This window comes from Suillus bovinus (genome assembly GCF_016758785.1).
Source record: "Suillus bovinus strain UH-Sbo-P2 chromosome Unknown EDB93scaffold_71, whole genome shotgun sequence".
NCBI lineage: Eukaryota > Fungi > Basidiomycota > Agaricomycetes > Boletales > Suillaceae > Suillus > Suillus bovinus.
The window spans coordinates 139,382-156,813 of record NW_024542127.1 but is presented as its reverse complement, the minus strand read 5'-3'; the positions used below and the strand labels follow the sequence as shown (position 1 = coordinate 156,813).

General features: G+C 45.4%; 4 protein-coding genes across 4 annotated transcripts; 3 read left to right on the top strand and 1 right to left on the bottom strand.

The window, feature by feature from the left end:
* Window positions 1-687: 687 nt before the first annotated feature.
* Window positions 688-3,059, top strand: EDB93DRAFT_1107146 (uncharacterized protein; the record flags this gene model as incomplete). The annotated part of the gene is made up of 9 exons (XM_041447689.1): window positions 688-1,062; window positions 1,131-1,247; window positions 1,435-1,887; window positions 1,930-2,053; window positions 2,211-2,365; window positions 2,427-2,612; window positions 2,669-2,838; window positions 2,892-2,964; window positions 3,033-3,059. The coding sequence occupies 9 exons, from the start codon at window positions 688-690 to the stop codon at window positions 3,057-3,059; spliced, it is 1,680 nt and encodes a 559-aa protein (XP_041303731.1).
* Window positions 3,060-7,370: 4,311 nt separating this feature from the next.
* On the top strand, window positions 7,371-11,801 carry EDB93DRAFT_1171076 (glycosyltransferase family 20 protein). The gene is made up of 14 exons (XM_041450354.1): window positions 7,371-7,710; window positions 7,759-8,235; window positions 8,287-8,431; window positions 8,481-8,610; window positions 8,724-8,813; window positions 9,032-9,083; window positions 9,226-9,492; window positions 9,604-9,827; window positions 9,900-9,957; window positions 10,016-10,105; window positions 10,166-10,207; window positions 10,403-10,897; window positions 10,968-11,113; window positions 11,166-11,801. Exons 1-14 carry the CDS (start codon window positions 7,483-7,485, stop codon window positions 11,512-11,514), a joined length of 2,793 nt encoding a protein of 930 aa, XP_041303730.1. The 5' UTR covers window positions 7,371-7,482; the 3' UTR covers window positions 11,515-11,801.
* Window positions 11,802-11,836: 35 nt separating this feature from the next.
* Window positions 11,837-12,795, bottom strand: EDB93DRAFT_1171072 (uncharacterized protein). The gene is made up of 2 exons (XM_041450353.1): window positions 12,301-12,795; window positions 11,837-12,246 (listed from the first exon to the last, which is right to left on the bottom strand). Exons 1-2 carry the CDS (start codon window positions 12,316-12,318, stop codon window positions 11,902-11,904), a joined length of 363 nt encoding a protein of 120 aa, XP_041303729.1. The 5' UTR covers window positions 12,319-12,795; the 3' UTR covers window positions 11,837-11,901.
* A 2,702-nt stretch (window positions 12,796-15,497) lies between these two features.
* Window positions 15,498-17,356, top strand: EDB93DRAFT_827508 (uncharacterized protein). The gene is made up of 10 exons (XM_041457626.1): window positions 15,498-15,884; window positions 15,936-16,025; window positions 16,080-16,157; window positions 16,213-16,362; window positions 16,418-16,462; window positions 16,519-16,551; window positions 16,601-16,709; window positions 16,764-16,946; window positions 16,997-17,048; window positions 17,099-17,356. The coding sequence occupies exons 1-10, from the start codon at window positions 15,771-15,773 to the stop codon at window positions 17,253-17,255; spliced, it is 1,011 nt and encodes a 336-aa protein (XP_041303728.1). The 5' UTR covers window positions 15,498-15,770; the 3' UTR covers window positions 17,256-17,356.
* The last annotated feature ends 76 nt before the right edge of the window (window positions 17,357-17,432 follow it).

Below are 17,432 nucleotides of genomic sequence, written 5' to 3'. Positions count from 1 at the left end.
ATGCTTTCATCGCCCAATCATCCAGGAGCATCCATCCACTGTCCAGCAAGTCTCATTGGTATGTATTTTCACATTTTATTCAGAATGGCACCATATTAGAGCATAGACCCTGACTTACATACCCTATTACATACATTATCTCCTACTCGACTCACTTAGTAAGATACATATATAGGACCACATTTTTCACCCTTTACTACACCACACCTTACCCTAGTGGAGTTCCCTCATCATGTTCATAGTCAGAGTTAGAATCTATTAGCAGTCCTTTTAGTTGTCATTCATTGAGCCCTTGTTTATTGCTTGTTTGATTTTGCATCTTCACATTTTGTGTTCCTGCACTCTCGCACTAATCTCGCATGAGTTTCCTGTGCTTCACGCTTATGTCGCTCGCCTCGCACAGCCGCTGTGCGACTGTGAATTTGTTTTCTTTGCTTCCCCTTGGATTAAATGTGCTTGTCCTTGCAAGTATAGCAGCCTAGGCATTGCACAATTGATCACTATATCAGCTTCTTGTGTCCCTCCCTTGGATTTATCATTTGACCTAACAGCTGAGTTGATTCACCTTCACCACATTATTCATGCTACCTATTCTCAAGTAAAGGTCAGTGTTGGACATTGCCAAAACTTTCAAGTATTCTTCAACAACTCTCAGCCCAATATCTTCCTGACAGTGTTAGTCTTAGCATGAGCTGCCTGAGACACATCCTCCTGGGAATAGCGGAACATTACCATCTCTCAAATTTTCTAGAGCATATCACAGATGATGTTCTGCACTCCCAGCTCAGTCACACTGCAGATACAGGCAACTGGATGTACACACGAGGACACCAAGACCATCCTCAGTTAACTAATCCAGTTATTCACCGAACTATCGCTTTTTGTGACTTGTGGCACGAGCTGCTTGGTTTTAAGGATGACCCTCCAAACCTCCAAAGTGCCCTCTTACTCCAAGAAGGATTTACTCGCAATGGATCATCTCCAACAAAGACTCTGGCATTGGTTTGGGTGCATCAGACACCTCTAGCATCCATCCCCTCCCAGTCATATTACTCCCTACTAGTAGGAATACATCACTATCAGTCTTTCCTCTCATACTCAATGATTTATTTGATTGTGTTTGGTCTTAGTGTAATAAGGCTCTTGAAGCGACTCAGCCTTGGAGTGAGGTACTCATGTTGATTGGGATGCTGCTCATCCCTAGACAGGGGAATATAAAGCAACTCTGTGATCTGTTTGCAGAAATGGTGAGTGTTCCACCATATCAGACAGTTCATTTTTGAAAAGACAGACTAGCCGGAATCCAGCGAATTTACCAGTGTGATCAAAACCAAATACTGTCGGCCTGACAGATGAGGTAAAATGCTTGCTACCTGGGAGGTGAGAAGTTTTGTCTGTGCTGTCATACATATTTTCATTGTACCACATTAATAGCTCTCTGATTTACTCAATGGATTTGTTCAAATTGATCATATATTGTTTCCGGACGAGTATCTGCAAATTGTACATCCCACTCCCACCGAACCAGCACACCTTACCTACCATGATCTGCTTTCCACCCCTCAAGGTGTCATCAAGACTTTGGATGACTGGATGGCATCCACATCATCATCTTATTTTGACCCAGCCATTGATGAGTTTGCTGATCAGTCTGTCTATAACTACTGGGGTACTACTATCGCCTCTACTACCAATGGTCTTGACGAGCTAGAAGAGCTCTTTACAGAGGAACCAAACAAAGCACCATATGAGGAACTGGCCCTCAGTGGTTTCTATCCAAGCCTCGCACAGAGAGATTCTAATGGTCTTGGGTGTACAACCTGGATCAAGGCCAACAGCATCAAATACTTACTTGGCCGCGAAGTGAAGGGGTCATCCTGGAGGAGAGTCATCATACTCACTAGATCATTGTTCATCAGCAATCTGTAGGTAGGAGAATATCTGAACTCATTCAAGATTTCACCAGTGGACGTGCGACACCTGATTAGCAAATGTTTCCTTACTGTGCTAAATATGGTCTCTAAGGATTACCAACAGATGCTGAATGAGCCAGGTTGGCGCTTTACACATTAGATGGTACACACCACTTACGGTTTCATCAGTGATTCTTACTATATCCCCTGAAGAAATGATTGCTGTTGGATGGCCAGTATTTCATATAAACATAGGTTTTCTCTCAGCTTCCGCTTCCTCCTGACTAATGTGAGCAGATGGCTTCAATCTATGCCAACTCAAAGGCGGGGTTGAGGAAGGTCGTGAAAGGTGCAATGTTGCAATGTTGCATACAAACTTTGGTGGTTCGGTTTCCCTTGGAAAGAGGATCAAAGACTTAGTAACTCTTTTCAATTCGAGCCATCTCAGTCAAGTAAGGGTCGCAGACATCATTTCTTAATTCTACCTCACAGCCTTTCATTATCAAGGTGTAGGAAGCGATCTTCAATCTCATAATAAATCAAGTCTTTAGAGAATTACTTTGGGCCTCGCTCCTTCATCCTGTCAGCGACTTAGCAGATGGGAGACATGATGGGTGCATAGCCAATCTCTTTCCAGAACAAATTATGTTAAGGTCCAATTGCTTGGTGCAAAAACCAACAGGTAATCTTATGACCTTGGTAAGTCTTATCTCCTTAGTTCTTTCTTGTTGAAATAACAAAGTCCGATATCCTAGATCTATCAGTTAATGTATAATGGCATGAAAGATGAAGACCCAGGAAGTGTCGCTAGCTTCCATAGCCCCGACATAATGAATGCCATCATGTCAGCTCTCAACACAATGTATACTCAGCCGCATAGGTTTGAAGCTTTCACAGAAGCAATAAGGCAACTCCCATTCCTAATGTGAGTATCCCCATACATGATGTCTGACTCTGCTCATCATGATCTACATTTAGGTCGAATAATGTCCTGCCCATTGGCCCAAAAACTGGGATTCCAAGACCCATTGAGAAAGGAAAGGCAAAGATGGTGAGGACTATGAACAACATTGAGAATATTGAAATTCAGCCAATCTGCACTCTCGATGATCCATTCAGTGTACTTCCAAACTGCGGGGGCTGTAGTTCTCTGAAGTCTCTGCGGCTTGCATGGGACTTACCTGTTTCATACTTCACAAGCACAAAAAAAAAATAGTGTATGATGCACGGTCCCATCAATGCAGTTTTGTAAAATTCCACACCTGTACTTCTACAAATCATATGTACAATGCAGCAAGACCTGGTATGAGCAATGAAATCGAAGTTTAATTTGGCGAGTTCAAAAAGCTACAGTAAGTACTATGTAGTTTCAGCTGAGAATACCCACACACTGGCACTGCCACGTTAAAGAACAGTGAGTTTGTACCCCAAGGGTAAGGCTTGACATGACAGTTCATGTATTCACACTGAGAGATGAGGCGAATATGTTGAAACAGTGATGTGTGAGTGCCAGACCCCTTGCTCTGGCCCACACTCAACTTACACTGTTTGCTCACCTCCAAGCCAACACAACTGACCAATATGTCACACTGCATACTGAAGAACCTTCTGGAATCTCAACAAAGATTGACACTCAGCTACAAGCTATAATAGAAAGCATTTTTGATCGCTGTATTAAAGAGAGGGAGTACCACCAGGTAACACAACCGTCGTGGATGCTACCTACTCTGAACTCACCGTTTGTAGGCAGGCAATTGCATTGCATTGGAGCCTCATTGTCTCAATGTTGTGAGCCATATATATGATCTAATTCATGATGTCTCCCTGCTTTCATATACGATGGAAGCTGTTTTTGTACAGGCTTCTCCCTCTCCTACCATGATCATGTTCTCAACTTCCTCTTCCCTCCTCCAACATCACTGTCAAAATCCCTGCACATTTATGCCCTTACTCAGCTACTAGTCACCCTTAATCGGCTGTTACTCGTTGTTCCACTCCTGGCTTCCCTCATTCCAAAGGGGAGACTTCTTGCATATCAATTCGCATTCAACTTGGGTGAGGGAGGTGTCCATGAATTCTTGCAGAGGTGAAGGTCAACTTACCTGAGGGCAAGGAGGTAAGTATTATTATATACATGCCAACAATACATTAAGTGCATTCTTTAGGAAATGCAAGACATATGACAAGCTTGATAAAATCTTGGATGAAGTCTGTCAAATTATACCTGGAATTCTTGAAGTGCAACAACAAAGTAGATATGCTAATTCTGAAGAACACAGAGGTAAATATTCTTGTGATAGATTTAAACATTGTTAATATTTTGTTGCTAGGACGTTCTCAAAGCCCCTTATATACCATACTGCGGTCACTCTACAGAATGCCTTCATGACTGGGCCAAGTTCTCTATGACCACCGCCCTCAGCATCATTCACAAGGAATCATTTCGAAGAGGGAATGAGCACTTATCCCCCATACCTTTCCCAAGCAGGGTCTTGTGATGCTTGATTCTGCAAATTGGACCTCCGCTGAGATGTTGATGTATACTAGAGAGACACAGCTTAAGACAGTGTCTGACAAGCATGAAGTGTTGGTATGGCCATGTTCTAGACCTGAAGGTGAGTACTGTGTGATGCTTCTCGGTCACTTTCACTTAACCAAAATACAGATGCCAACATTTGAACATGTCTCTGATGCCACACCCAATCTTTTTGCCTATCCTCAAACAGGATACCTTCGTGGCTATCGCTGTTCTTTCAACTCTAAGAGGACCACTCATCTCAGATCACATTTCTGCCTTTTTTTACTCAGTTTTGCTATCTTTCCATATGAGGACTTCTCATGGCTGATAAAGGACTTTGAGTAGAGTATCAACTTTTTCTGCTGTTAGCTGTAGCCTGTAATTGGAACTGAATTTATCTATTTTGCTGAGGTGTCTATTGCATAAATGACACCCTTGAGTTATACCTAACATGGAATAATGTAGTGACTGTCATCTGGTCAATGTACCCTGGCTGTGTCACAACTACCAGCAATGTCCATTTTGTGGCAATCTTACATGAATTTTACATCTCTTGACAGTGTAGTGATGGTCACGGTGCTGGGCTCGGAACCACGGTTTTTCATACTCATGTGAACACCCGAAACATACGCGCACATGTCCGACGCACTTTCGCACATGTCCGAGCCACTCCGCATTGGACCTTCAGACATCGCATCAGCCAATCGCACTTTGCGCGCACTTGTCCATCTCATGTCCTGTCCATCCAAACTAGCCTCACTAGGTGCGTAGCTATTCCCGTGCACGTCTTCTGACATTCGGACCGTGTTATTACATGTCCGCAGCACCTCGTGTCTTATTACATAGGACATCGGACCCAAAATATATCGCTACTATCTTCGCCTGTAGTATTCCGGGTTTCTATGTACTTACCTAAATACTCTGTAGTGACCCATAGCAATTATCATCCAGTAGTTAGGAGCAGTTTTCCGACTCTGCAGATCACCCAGAATATCCTCATAGTTCTTAGTTGCATTGCAAAATATTACCATTCATTCACTGTCATACTCCATCACTCGTTATAAAGTTTCCAACCCATTATTGTGAAGTCCGGAAGTCCAAAATCTTGGACATCGCACTTTGGCTTCAGACATTGGATAAGTACCTTCGGACATCATCGGATTACCTTCGGACATTGTTTCGCAGCATCAGACATTTTTGTTATTTGCATTACTGACACATTTTTACTACTAATACCAATTAGCAATCCCTTTAGGATCAAACTGCACTTGCTCTGCAAGTATAGCAGCATAGGTCGTGCTAAGATCTACCTAAACATTGTTGACTAGGTAGTACAATTTCTGCTGAGCCCAGCAGAGTTTTACTCTTTACAACAGCTGACTAGGTAGCATTGCAAACAGTCATCGCAAATTCAAGTTCAGGCAGCAGGTGACCACTTCTGTGGAGTGATGGCAGGCTTCTTTGAATAGCTTATCTACAAAGTACCATATCTGCAAGACATACAGTTGAAATGTTCATAATGCATACTGATGGGACCGCCAAAATGTTATGCATTATGAGGAATATGCAAGACAATATTTGTCATATACTTGTGACATGTGTGACCTCCGCCAAAAGGGTGACAGAAAGTTTTCAATAATTCCTACACAAGTACATGATTAAAATGAGAAGAATTGTTTTATACATGTTTAGCATTATGTAGTTCTTTGTGTTGTAGGTCAGCATGAAACTTTCGAAGTTGTGAAGACAAATCAAGTGAAAATTGAAGGTCACCATATTGCATACATGCAACTTCGAGCCGCTGGCACAAATTGAGGACATTGTTGCGTGTGACTGATCTGAGCCCACTTCTTTGTCATCGTCAGTTGTCGTTGTCATCAGAATCAACTTCAATAACATGTAGTATGGTACCATTTCAATGGCTCGCTGGCTTCTATACATAGTCAAAAAAAGACAATGCAACAATAAATCTATGCGCTATGTTATTGTTCACATGCCCCACCCTATCAAATCAAAACCTCATAATGCATATTGGGTATGCAAATGTTATGCATTATGCGTCCAATTACTTGGGAACGCCGTCGGGATCCACAAAAGTTGATGCATTATGAGATTTATGCATTGTTAACATATGCATTATGAACATTTCAACTGTATATGTCTTCATTAATATTAAAGTTATCTTGCAATCACTTATGTATTACCATGTATTTGGATATAATATGTGGATATTTGATTTGATTTTGCCAGAAATATCTATCAAAATCACCTCATGGCCGATTTCCTGATGCTCTGACAACTCCCATCCACTAGGACCCTCATGTTAGCTCTCCTGCTCACTAGAACTCATTATATCATTTACTCCCTCTGAAATACAGTGTTTTGTGTTCATGATCTTAACAAGTGTGAAATAAGTTTGGAAAGTGTGCAATAAGTATAATAAATATCTCTGAATTGTGCTACTGACATGACTCACAATGTAGGAATAAGTACAAAATAATTGCAAAAAAGCCAAAATAAGTTTGGAAAAAGTGGAAGTCAGGATGAGGCATCTGCTTTTTCGACTTATAATTGCCTTGTTCATGGCAAGTAGCCATTCTTATGAATGGCTTTTCCGCTCCTTTTTGGGAATTATCCGGCGGCAAGTTGCAAAAAAGGAATGTCAAGAAATGTGTGAATTTACTGATGAGGACGGCCCTTGGGCTTTGGGCTCATGGTGATTGCGGACTTGCACGCCAGGATACATTCAAACATATGTTAAAATTTTATTGTTTGTGAGTAGGAACAAACATCAGGCTATCGTAGTTCTGCCGACTTCTGCCAACACCCTTGACCTACTGCCGGCAATTGCCACCTGGCAGAAATATTTCATTTTGCCAACAACGAGACTTGCCAGAAATGGAAGAAGTCGGGTGTTGTCGGTTTGGTTGCACGTTCGTTCAATTACGCCGTGTGGAAAATGCTTAGGATCGATGGAGCATCATGACGATTTGGGATCTTGTTTATGAAGACAGTACGGCTCCAGATAACGAGGCCTGATCACCAACGACCATGAGCTCGCTAAGAAATCACCGTGTTATCATCGCTTCATTATTCTTACCAACGACTGCAGTTATAGGTGAAAGTAGTCCCCCTACTCCAGACATTTATGCTCGTGAGACAGGTGGGACAGCGGCCACGCAGGACTTGGGCGGTCGTCCTCCAGCATTCAGACATGCTTCATCACGATCTATCGGTAGCACGCCAGCTCCTCTCAAGAGCATAGTCGATGATTTAAAAGTTAGTTCTTTCTATTATCTCTAGGTACGACGAATTAACCCCTACAAGTCTCGTGCAATCACTCCAATCAGCACTCCTCCCTCTGAATTAAATCCATTCTCCAAATTCGCTTCATTAGCCCCATCTCCTGCAGGCAAGGGTTCAATCTCGCCATCCTCTATCCAAAATATGGACGTTTCCCTCGCAAAGTTTCAACCAGATCCACTCCATCCTATCCGTCTACAACGCAGATCGTCTTCAAAGCCACCTAGGCACCCCACCCGCTCCTACTCAACCGCATCCTCCGAACCCTACTACCTTACACCAAACATCCACTGCAACGGCGGTCTCAAGAACGCAGTCGACAGCGTCAAAGATCGTATGACTAACAAACTCTGGGTCGGGACTCTCGGTAGCAGCACAGACACTTATAGCACAGAACTCAAAGCGAGCATCGATCGAAGGATGAAGGAGATGCATTCTAGTCTACCCGTTTGGATCTCTGATGCGGAATTTGAGAGTTGTTATGATGAGTTTTGTCATCAGGTGCCTTTTTTCCCTATCCCTCGCGGTTCCTCACTAATGCCTGATACATAGGTTCTTTGGCCATGTCTTCACTATGCGGTCCCCGACGCGCCAAAGACAAAACTCTTCTTTGAGAGCGCGGCGTTTAAGCAGTACGTCGCTGTCAATAAGCGGTTTGCGGAGGTTATCGAGAGCGTGTGGACAGAGGGTGATGTCGGTGCGTCTTTCGTTGCGGGAGACTTTGCTTCTGTCTGATGTACGCTCAGTCTGGATCAACGACTACCACCTGATGCTCCTCCCTCTCCTCCTCCGCCAAAGTACACGTATACCCGCTCTCGCTCGCGCTACAATCGGGTTCTTCATGCATGTCGCTTTCCCAAGTAGTGAGATATTTAGGTGCGTCATGTTTTTTGTTTGGGTTGGTGTCGGTGCCGATTCATGGGCACTCGTTACACCCCTCCCCTTTCCGTATCATGTCATCATCTAAACCACTAATCCAAACCCTATAGATGCCTTAGTGTACGCGAACATCTCCTCCGCGGTATGCTCGGTGCGGATCTTGTAGGATTTCAGACGGCGAGTTATGCGAGGCATTTTAGGTGTGTTTTGGTTTTGTTTCAGCTCAGGTTATTGGGGATGGGGGTTAGGTCGTGCTAGGAGTTGGGAGTTGAGTCTTGGTTTCGTCTTCAATCTCTGCGTTCATCTGCGCACTCCCAGCGCTCGTCGAAGTACCCTTCACTCGCTACATCACCCTTCTCATCTCGTGTTCGTTGTCAACTTAAGACGCATGAGCTGAAGCACGCATCCATCCACACAGACAAACTGTCTCTCGTATTCTTGCAGTCGAAGCGTTGCCTAAGGGGATTCAGGTGTGTTTCTTGCCCTATCCTGGCATCCTTCTGTGCAGGGTGTTTTGGTTGGTGTATGGAATGATTGTGTACCGATTCCCTCTCCCTTCTTTCTACCCCTTCCCTCTCTTCTACCCCTCCCTGCCCACTCACACCCACACAGGTCGAATACGGTATCCCAGGTGGCGCCCGCGAAGGCCACGGCCGTTTCGTAGACGTGGGCATCTTCCCTATGGGCATAGATGTAGGCGCCTTACGCGAACGGCGCCGCGAGCCCGACGTCTCTTATTGGGTCCAACTCCTCCGACAACGCTATGCGGGTATGATGATAGTTGTGGGGAGAGATAAATTGGATGAGATTCAAGGCGTGAGGCATAAACTCGAGGCGTTTGAGTTGTTCCTGAAGAAGTGGCCAGAGTATCAGGGGAAGGTGCATTTTTCTTTCCTTTTCCGTCTTCTTTCACTTCTACTTCCCGTCCTCCTTTCCCATTCCATCCATCCTTCCAATCCGAATCATAACTTATACTGACACAACCACCAGGTCATCCTCCTTCAAGTAGCCCTGCAAACAACCGAATCCAACGAGTTAGCAGCAGGTGGCGTCTCAGACGTCGTAGCACGCATCAACAGCGCATTCAGCACGCTCACATACCAGCCAGTTGTGTTCCTTCACACGCAAGAAGTCACGTTTAGTCAGTATTTGGCGCTTTTGACTGTCGCAGATGCGTTCTTGGTGACAAGTCTGAGGGAGGGTATGGCGTTGAGGTGAGTTTTCGGTTCATCGCAAATTGGTGATTCGCGTCGTATTTTGGTTGTGAGTGTTGATGGTTATGACAGGACGCACGAGTTTGTTGAATGTCAAGATGGAAGACATAGGCCTTTGATTCTGAGCGAGGTTTGTCTCCCCTTACCTTGCCTTCCCAATACTTTTGCTTATTGACCCGGTTTACAAGTTCACTGGGTCGTATAGTTATAGCGGATTCAGGTCATGTATCGCTGTGAACCCGTATGATACGCATGGGACTGCCAGGGCTATTTATCAGGTGTGTGTTTGTGTTTATTGGTAGGAATGGTGACTGATATTTGGTGGGGCGTATTGGTAGGCTTTGACTATGGGTGATGAGGAGGCGCTGTCGAGGTGGGAGGTGAGAAATCTTTGTTTGCTTGATCGATGGATGTCTGTTGACTTGCTTTTAAACGTTTGCTGATCATTAAACACGTGCTCATCCCCTGTTACACGCGCCCATTTACCTCTTACACGCGCCCATTTCCTCTTATACGCGCCCATCATCCCTTTCATACGCCGATCATTAAATATGCGCCCATTTAACCCAAAACAGGACCTCCACAACCACGTCGTAACCCAAACAGCCCAAACCTTTGTGATCTCCTTCCTCACACGTTGCCTTCGCGCCAACACCGAACACACCACCCAAACAGACCTCAACTCTGTCCCTGTGCTCAACACCACGCTTCTCCTCCCACGCTACAAACACTCCTCTCGACGAATCCTCCTGTTGGACTTCGAAGGCACGCTCTGGCGCCCCGACATGTCGCGTGCTGGACTCCTTGCGCCGTTCGTGCCTCCCGAAGGCGCAGTAGAGCTCCTGAACAAATTCTCTGCGAATCAGCGGAACGAAGTGTGGTTGCTCAGTGGATTACCTATTAAGAGCCTCGAGCAAGTCGCTGCAAAAGTGCCTGGGGTGGGCATAGTAGCAGAGAACGGGTGTTTTGCGAAGATTCCGGTGCAGAATGGGAAAGGAGGGGTGTGGATAAGTATGGTTGCCAATTTGAATTTGACGTGGAAGGGTCTTTGTGTGGAGATTTTGAATTATGTGCGTGAATTTTGGGGTGTTTCGAGTGAGGGTGGTGCTGACTGACATGTGCTTTTGTTATGGGGTATAGTTCACGGAACGAACACCTGGTTCGTTTGTAGAAGAGCGCGAGGCGTCTGTTGTGTGGAGATTCTGGACTGGTCCGACGGATGATTGTCCAGATCGTCAGTGGGCGAGGCGTCAGGCTGCTGAAGCGCAGAATCATATATTTGACAGGTGTGTTTTCCCATCCCTACATCATTCTCATCCTCATATAATTCTATTCCAGCCTTGGCGAACGTTACGGTCTGCGCATAATTCCAGGCTCCAATTCCTTCCTAGTCCTCCCAAACAACATCTCCCGCTCTACAGCAGTAGGCGCGATCCTTCACCCAGGCGGACCCGCCCACTCGCCCCGTTCATCCTCGATGCCTGAGCTAGACGTACCCGTGAACGGAGGAGGTAGTGAAGCAGGGTTTGTGTTTGCTGTAGGCGGCGACGAGAAGCTACTGAGGAGATTGAACGAGTTGGATAATGCGGAGACAGTGTCAACAAGTGGTAAGGGGACAGACGCGAAGTGGAAATTGGATGCTGGGGATGTGAGGGATGTGATGTGGTTGTTTGCGAATTGTCCGTAGGTGTCTTATACAGGTTTGAGCTGAGTGTCGTTTTGGTTTTGAATATGTATGTTGTGCTACTAGAGATTGCTCATGATCATGTCGTATTTCGGAGTCGTTGTATTTATAGCTAGCTAGCGTTGTCGTCTCTAGATGAGTGCGTACATTATAATGTGTTGTAGATTTAAGACGTGTTTGACACAATCGTGCCTTTGTTTTATATCACCTACCATCTTCGGTGTAGATGTTAGTGACACAAGCAATACCGTGATTGTTACGACTCACGGGCCAAACCAACCTTTGAGAAAACTCTTGCCAGTCAGTAAGTGCTGGATGATGTCAATGAGCTCGGGAAAGACATCGGCATTAACATATACTTATTGCGATTCACTACCTGCACGCTTATAGTTACAACTCAAATAGCACTACAAGCATCAAGATGTTCGAAGGGAGTTGTAGGCTAAAAGATTGAGTCCGTACAACAGTAAGTTTAAATAAAAGAAAGTCGACAAAAACGAATGTAGAAAATTCCAGTGTGGTAATCCCCAGCAGCATTGGCATACCGGATGTAAGCACCAAGTACTGTTTACCAAAATTATAAATAACACGATATACAATATCTGTCAACTGTGACAGAATAAGGCGAATGTCGCGAACGAAGACTGGTTGGATGACCGGTGCAAGATGGAGAGTGACGATGTACAGTGATAATGACACAGTTGCGAGAGATGGACTGTAGTGATCAAAGAGATACTATAACGACAGACTCAGTCTGTGGGCAGCAAGAAAGGGAGAAAAGAAACATACCAGTGTGATGCTGATCATGCGATGACGCAGTAGCAGTTGGCATTGCCATAGTGCTCCTGGTCAACTGGTACTTGTGCTTGAGTCTCTTCAGAGGAGGGCGCAGAGAAGAAGGTAGAAAGTGAGGAGAACGAGTCCATAGTGTGATGCAGGAAGAGACAAAGGATGACTCGAAGTCGAATACTTTTAGAGCGCAAGAAGCTCTGATGTCGTTAAGGAGGAGTCGCAAGTATTGGTGGGGGAGTCCTTCTCTGAGCTCTCATGTATTTATCCGTTTGTACCAGGCATCGCCACCGGTGAAACGAAGGAATCATGCTAACAATTAGCGCGGTATGCAATGTTCCTCGCCAAACATGGATACACCCGCGGATATGAAACCGATGGAAGGCGCACTATTGTCTGTGAAACATGATTGGCCAGGTGCCGTGAGCAGAGTAAGCCATTGCTGGTATGTGCACTTTGCACTATGTAGATCAATGCAGAGAAGACAAAAAGAACAGCAGCCGATTATGTAAGCTTAAAAGTTGTCAGCCAATCAAATGCGGTTTGCATTCTAATTTCTTATTGTTTGTTAGCTCCCGGTTCCCTTGGAATCGACGAACAGTCGGCGAACTTCGTTGGTAACAGCTACTTTCATATCGATAGACCAGAATCCATTTTTGTTCACCACTTTTGTTTAGTTGTGGGACAAACAAAAGGGTCCCATGATACCTCGTCGGGCAAGATACTGGACTTCGTAACTTTCTCATTCAGCACTGTCTTCGAAAACCATTCTCACCATGGTTGGAAACCGCTGTCACATTCCAGCAGCTGTAAAGCAACAATATGTTACTCTATGTCTGCCCAAACGACATCCAAGGGCATAGTACAAGTCACTAATAACACAAGCCACCGGTAACCGAACTATCAATCGAGTTCTCCGACTCTCGTCTCACAGGCTCTGTTGTCAGAAGGCCCTTGGAAAGCAGTCATACCTGCGAGTACTAATGCTAAACTCATGATCAGTAACAGAGACGATGTTGAATATACCGTGACGAGTCGGTGATAAATTGTCGCACCAGCAGTGAACTCAGAGGGGTGTCAGACGCGGTGTCGAACGAGCAGCATATCATATCATAGAACTTGCGCACCCCGGTACCATTCTGGGATATCTTACCCGAAGAAGTATCGCAATAGGTGGGACTCTTTTGTTCGTCCAGCTCTACAACTAAACAAAAGCAGTGAATGAACAAAAATGGATCCTGGTCTATCGATATGAAGGTAGCTGAAATCGGTTGACAATAAAATGGCTGGCACGAATGGGGATTAATCTTTAGAGGAATGAAAGCGTGAGGATAAGGCAATTAATGAGCATGCGCTGGTTCTTTTGTTTCTGATTATCAGGACTCTAGAGAGCAGTTTCGTGGCCAAATCGGTGGGTGCAATCACCGGAACGCATGCCATCCCTATGGTCGTTTGGTGACTCTCTTATCTCCTGGAAGAAAGGCAGTCCTCGAGTACATATATCGTCAGTGTCGAGCTGTGGAAGAGACGTTATCGCGGGTCGGTAGTCTGGACTCTGGAAACAATAGATGGAATTAGTGCGATAGCTGATATGACGTACCGTAAGACAGGAGCACAATGCACCCATGGACAATCGGCAACTACATCGGTAGAATGGGCCATGTGCCCGTAATGAATCAATGGTATGGAGTTTACTGTACATGAGCAAAGACTCGCCTTGAGACTAGTATATTTATCCTCAGTTGGAGACCAGACGAGCTCGAGAAAGCGCGACAGATTCAGTTATATCCTAGATCTCGGACCAGCAATTCCTGCCATGGGGCAGGAGAATGCCTCTAAGAAGAAAAGATTTCACTATGGTCCAGAAGCCGACACCAGATCACAAGTTGTATGCTAGTAGCGACAAACGTCAGTATAAGCAATATGAGTAATGAGGATCTAGAAGGCACATACTGCTCGTTCCTTGTCCAGCTTCCATCTCCAAACGTTGCTCGCAAAGTAGTCCTCCATCGCTGCTGTTCAGGTTGTTGCATTGCCATCAAGTGCACTGTTGCACTCTTGGAACACGACTAATTCGGTGAGTAAAAGTCGTCGTCCTCGTGTCCGAGTCATTCTCGATGCAAGCCAATACATCGCTCCTAGCCTACCGACACTGGGTTAATGTCATCTCCAGTTTCGCATACGACCTGCCATCTAAATCTACATATTTGGTGTTGCTACAATAACACGGTTAGCTTGAGTCTTTAGAGAATAAGGGTCGCAGTCTTTAGACGTTCCAAACGCATCACGCGACGCAGATGGAGCAGAGAAAACGAAAGAGCAAAGACTTATTGATCCATCCAGTCGGTCGTGACGCAGTGGTTTTAGATGTAGTTTCCTTGACATCATCCTTAGATCTTGGTGCATCAGGAACGAGTAAAGGCCCCATAGGCATAGAAATCACAACCTCCGGTACGTCATGGCTGTGAATGAGTCGGAACAGATTTAAACATGCCTGTATAAATCTTTTGTCGCTGTTGCGGAACTGTAGCCCCTAGCCTGAGAGAACTGGCAGCAGACCTGTCAGGTTGTAAAGGGAAACCAGGACAGTGCGTCATTTAGTGCGTGGCGGTGTGTGCTATTGATGACATAAGTAATTCTCACGACTTGGCATCAATGAATCCGAAGTGCTGAAGCCAGCTTACCTTGTTCCCATTAACTTGATACATTGCCAGAGCGTAGTGCATGAAGATTCACGCTCGGCCGCAAGGTGGTCGATCGTCTTATTGTTTATGCTATTGTTTTTTGGCCTGCCAATCGAAGAAATTTTGCTGGTCGTCGCGAATTCGATGGAACTGTTTTCTCAGTCAATCTACACATTAAATGGACATATGACCTCTGGTCAAGTCCGAGGCTCGCTGGTTTCACTCCCGACTAGTCCCTGATGTGCAACGTTGACCCGGATTATAGGTCTATTTTTCCATCTGCGAAGGCTTGTTCATCTGTCTCATGTATTGTTCCAACGGAGGGCCTGTCGAAGACGTTCCATTCTAACGCAGGAGGGTCCGAACTTGGATAGTATAATGTCAATCATGGCATAACTTGACCAGGCAAGGGGCGACCGGTAATACATGAGTCGTGTTGCTGTCTCAGATGTTTCGAACCCAGAGGATCTTACTGACGTTGCTTCTGACGAAGCATAGTACTAGTGCATCGTAGGTGGATCAATCAAGGACGGTCAATGTTTGTCATTGAGGGCGGAGTCCAACCCTCTTCGCCATGGGACAATTGTATTCCACGTTTCGTCTTCATTGTTTATGATGTTCGACAATACGTTGCTCACTGGTCCTTGACTCGTACTCGAGCTGATTGTTGCTTTACAGTCAGTCCCACAGTTCCACACTTCGGTTTCTCATATATGAACTTCATGGATTCCTTGATACTGATACCAAACCTTTTCCATCTGCCCAAATCAAACCTTCTATTCAGACATGTACTTTCCTCCCCCTTTCACAGGTCACCTTCCAAAGCTGCCTTTAGAAAACATGAAGGTACTCGCAGTCGACCGCCTGTTTTGGATTTCAGGATATGATGTCGAAAAACACGTAAGCGCATTGCACATTTCTATTGATCTTCCAACCGACTTTGGTGTCCAGGAATGGATTAAATTCCAGGGTTTGAATTGCGATACATCCACCTACGATAAAGATGCATGGAGCAAGCTGGTCAAGGACCGACAGACCAAGGTTGGACGGGAGCGACTCTGATCGTCTTCTTGGAAGCTAACATGTTTGATGCAGGATCTCATACAATCTATATTGGATACCATTGGATGTTCTCCTGGCAATGCACAGCCAGAGAAGGTTCGGAGAGGCATGGTGTGTTTTGAAGCGACACTCCTGTATGACTCTCGTTCACCTTTACTATTTGTAGAACATCCTCCTGCAAGGGGCCCTAGGGACGGGCAGAAAGACAGTTGCTCATGCAGTCTGCAACATTCTCAAGCGCCCTATGCTTGACATTCGGGTGAATGACATCCCATGCCTTACCGATGTGAAACTGTGGGCCGACGAACTAGCATTGGTATGTGCCATCGCAGGTTGTGATGCATCTCTGACGCGTTGTGGCTGTTGCTTAGCTTGCGGTAAATTGGAATGCAGTGATGGTCGTACACCGCGGGGATGTAAGTATCATTCTTCAATACGTCCATTATATTCCTTCTGAAGACACGTCGCACAGTATTTCATGAAGTCTCGATGTGCAGATAATCGGGTATGTTGCGCTGTCAATGCTGTGCTAGCATAGCTAATTCGTTGGTCAGAAACGCATCAACACGGTCATTCAATCATTCGAGTCATCCGGGTGCATCTGTCTGTGGCCCTCAGTGCTGACGGACGAGCAGAAGACACTAATCAGGTCGTTCTCGATCAGTGCGTACCCCAGCTATCTCACGTGACTCTATCACTAACTTCTCTCTGTTGCAGCCATCGAATTCCCCGACCTCGATCTGGAAGCCCGTCGCCAACGTTGGTTACAACTTTTTGGCCGAGATGATCTGGTGGGGACTTACTCTAGCGGCGAGCCCTCATCAGTTCCTACTGTAATGGATACGGAGGTGTGGACCTTCATTCGGGAGATTGAGAAAATCTCTTGGTACGAACTCAACGGTAATAGTCTGACGCTGCATAACGCGACGTGGTGCTGACGATACTGATAGGAGTGGACATTCAAAATTTCATGGATGAGGCACGAGACTCAGGCTTGGCTGAGTAAGTTGGTTGATATGCACTGTTCGAGACAACTAATCAGTGCCGCACAGGGGACGAGATCCAACCCCTCAGGACGTCAAGAAGTCTATCAAGTCACACGAAGTGCCTCTTCCTGTACGAAGCAAGATAGCGCGGTTTTTCGCGCTTCGTGAAATGGATCCACCCGACTCGGCGAGTGAGGAACCAAGTTTCTCAAAAAAACAGTGAATGTGTTTAACGTACCTGTCTGAAATATGTGTTTGCTGCCTTGTATTTGATAGTGCTATGTCAATCCTTGACAACAATTAAATGTGATGGAACTACACGAACCATACCATGTGCATGAGATTTACTCATCTATGTAAATAGGACTCAAGTACAACCTCTCCCTGATGGCGCTGGCGC

Bases quoted from the DNA above. Each gene is read 5' to 3' on its own strand.
- EDB93DRAFT_1171076 (XM_041450354.1), top strand. From the start codon at position 7,483: ATGAGCTCGCTAAGAAATCACCGTGTTATCATCGCTTCATTATTCTTA. The intron at 7,711-7,758 runs GTTAGTTCTTTC...AACCCCTACAAG, and splicing joins GCATAGTCGATGATTTAAAA to TCTCGTGCAATCACTCCAAT. The intron at 10,208-10,402 runs GTGAGAAATCTT...AACCCAAAACAG, and splicing joins AGGCGCTGTCGAGGTGGGAG to GACCTCCACAACCACGTCGT.
- EDB93DRAFT_827508 (XM_041457626.1), top strand. From the start codon at position 15,771: ATGTACTTTCCTCCCCCTTTCACAGGTCACCTTCCAAAGCTGCCTTTA. The intron at 16,363-16,417 runs GTATGTGCCATC...GCTGTTGCTTAG, and splicing joins GGGCCGACGAACTAGCATTG to CTTGCGGTAAATTGGAATGC. The intron at 16,710-16,763 runs GTGCGTACCCCA...TCTCTGTTGCAG, and splicing joins AATCAGGTCGTTCTCGATCA to CCATCGAATTCCCCGACCTC.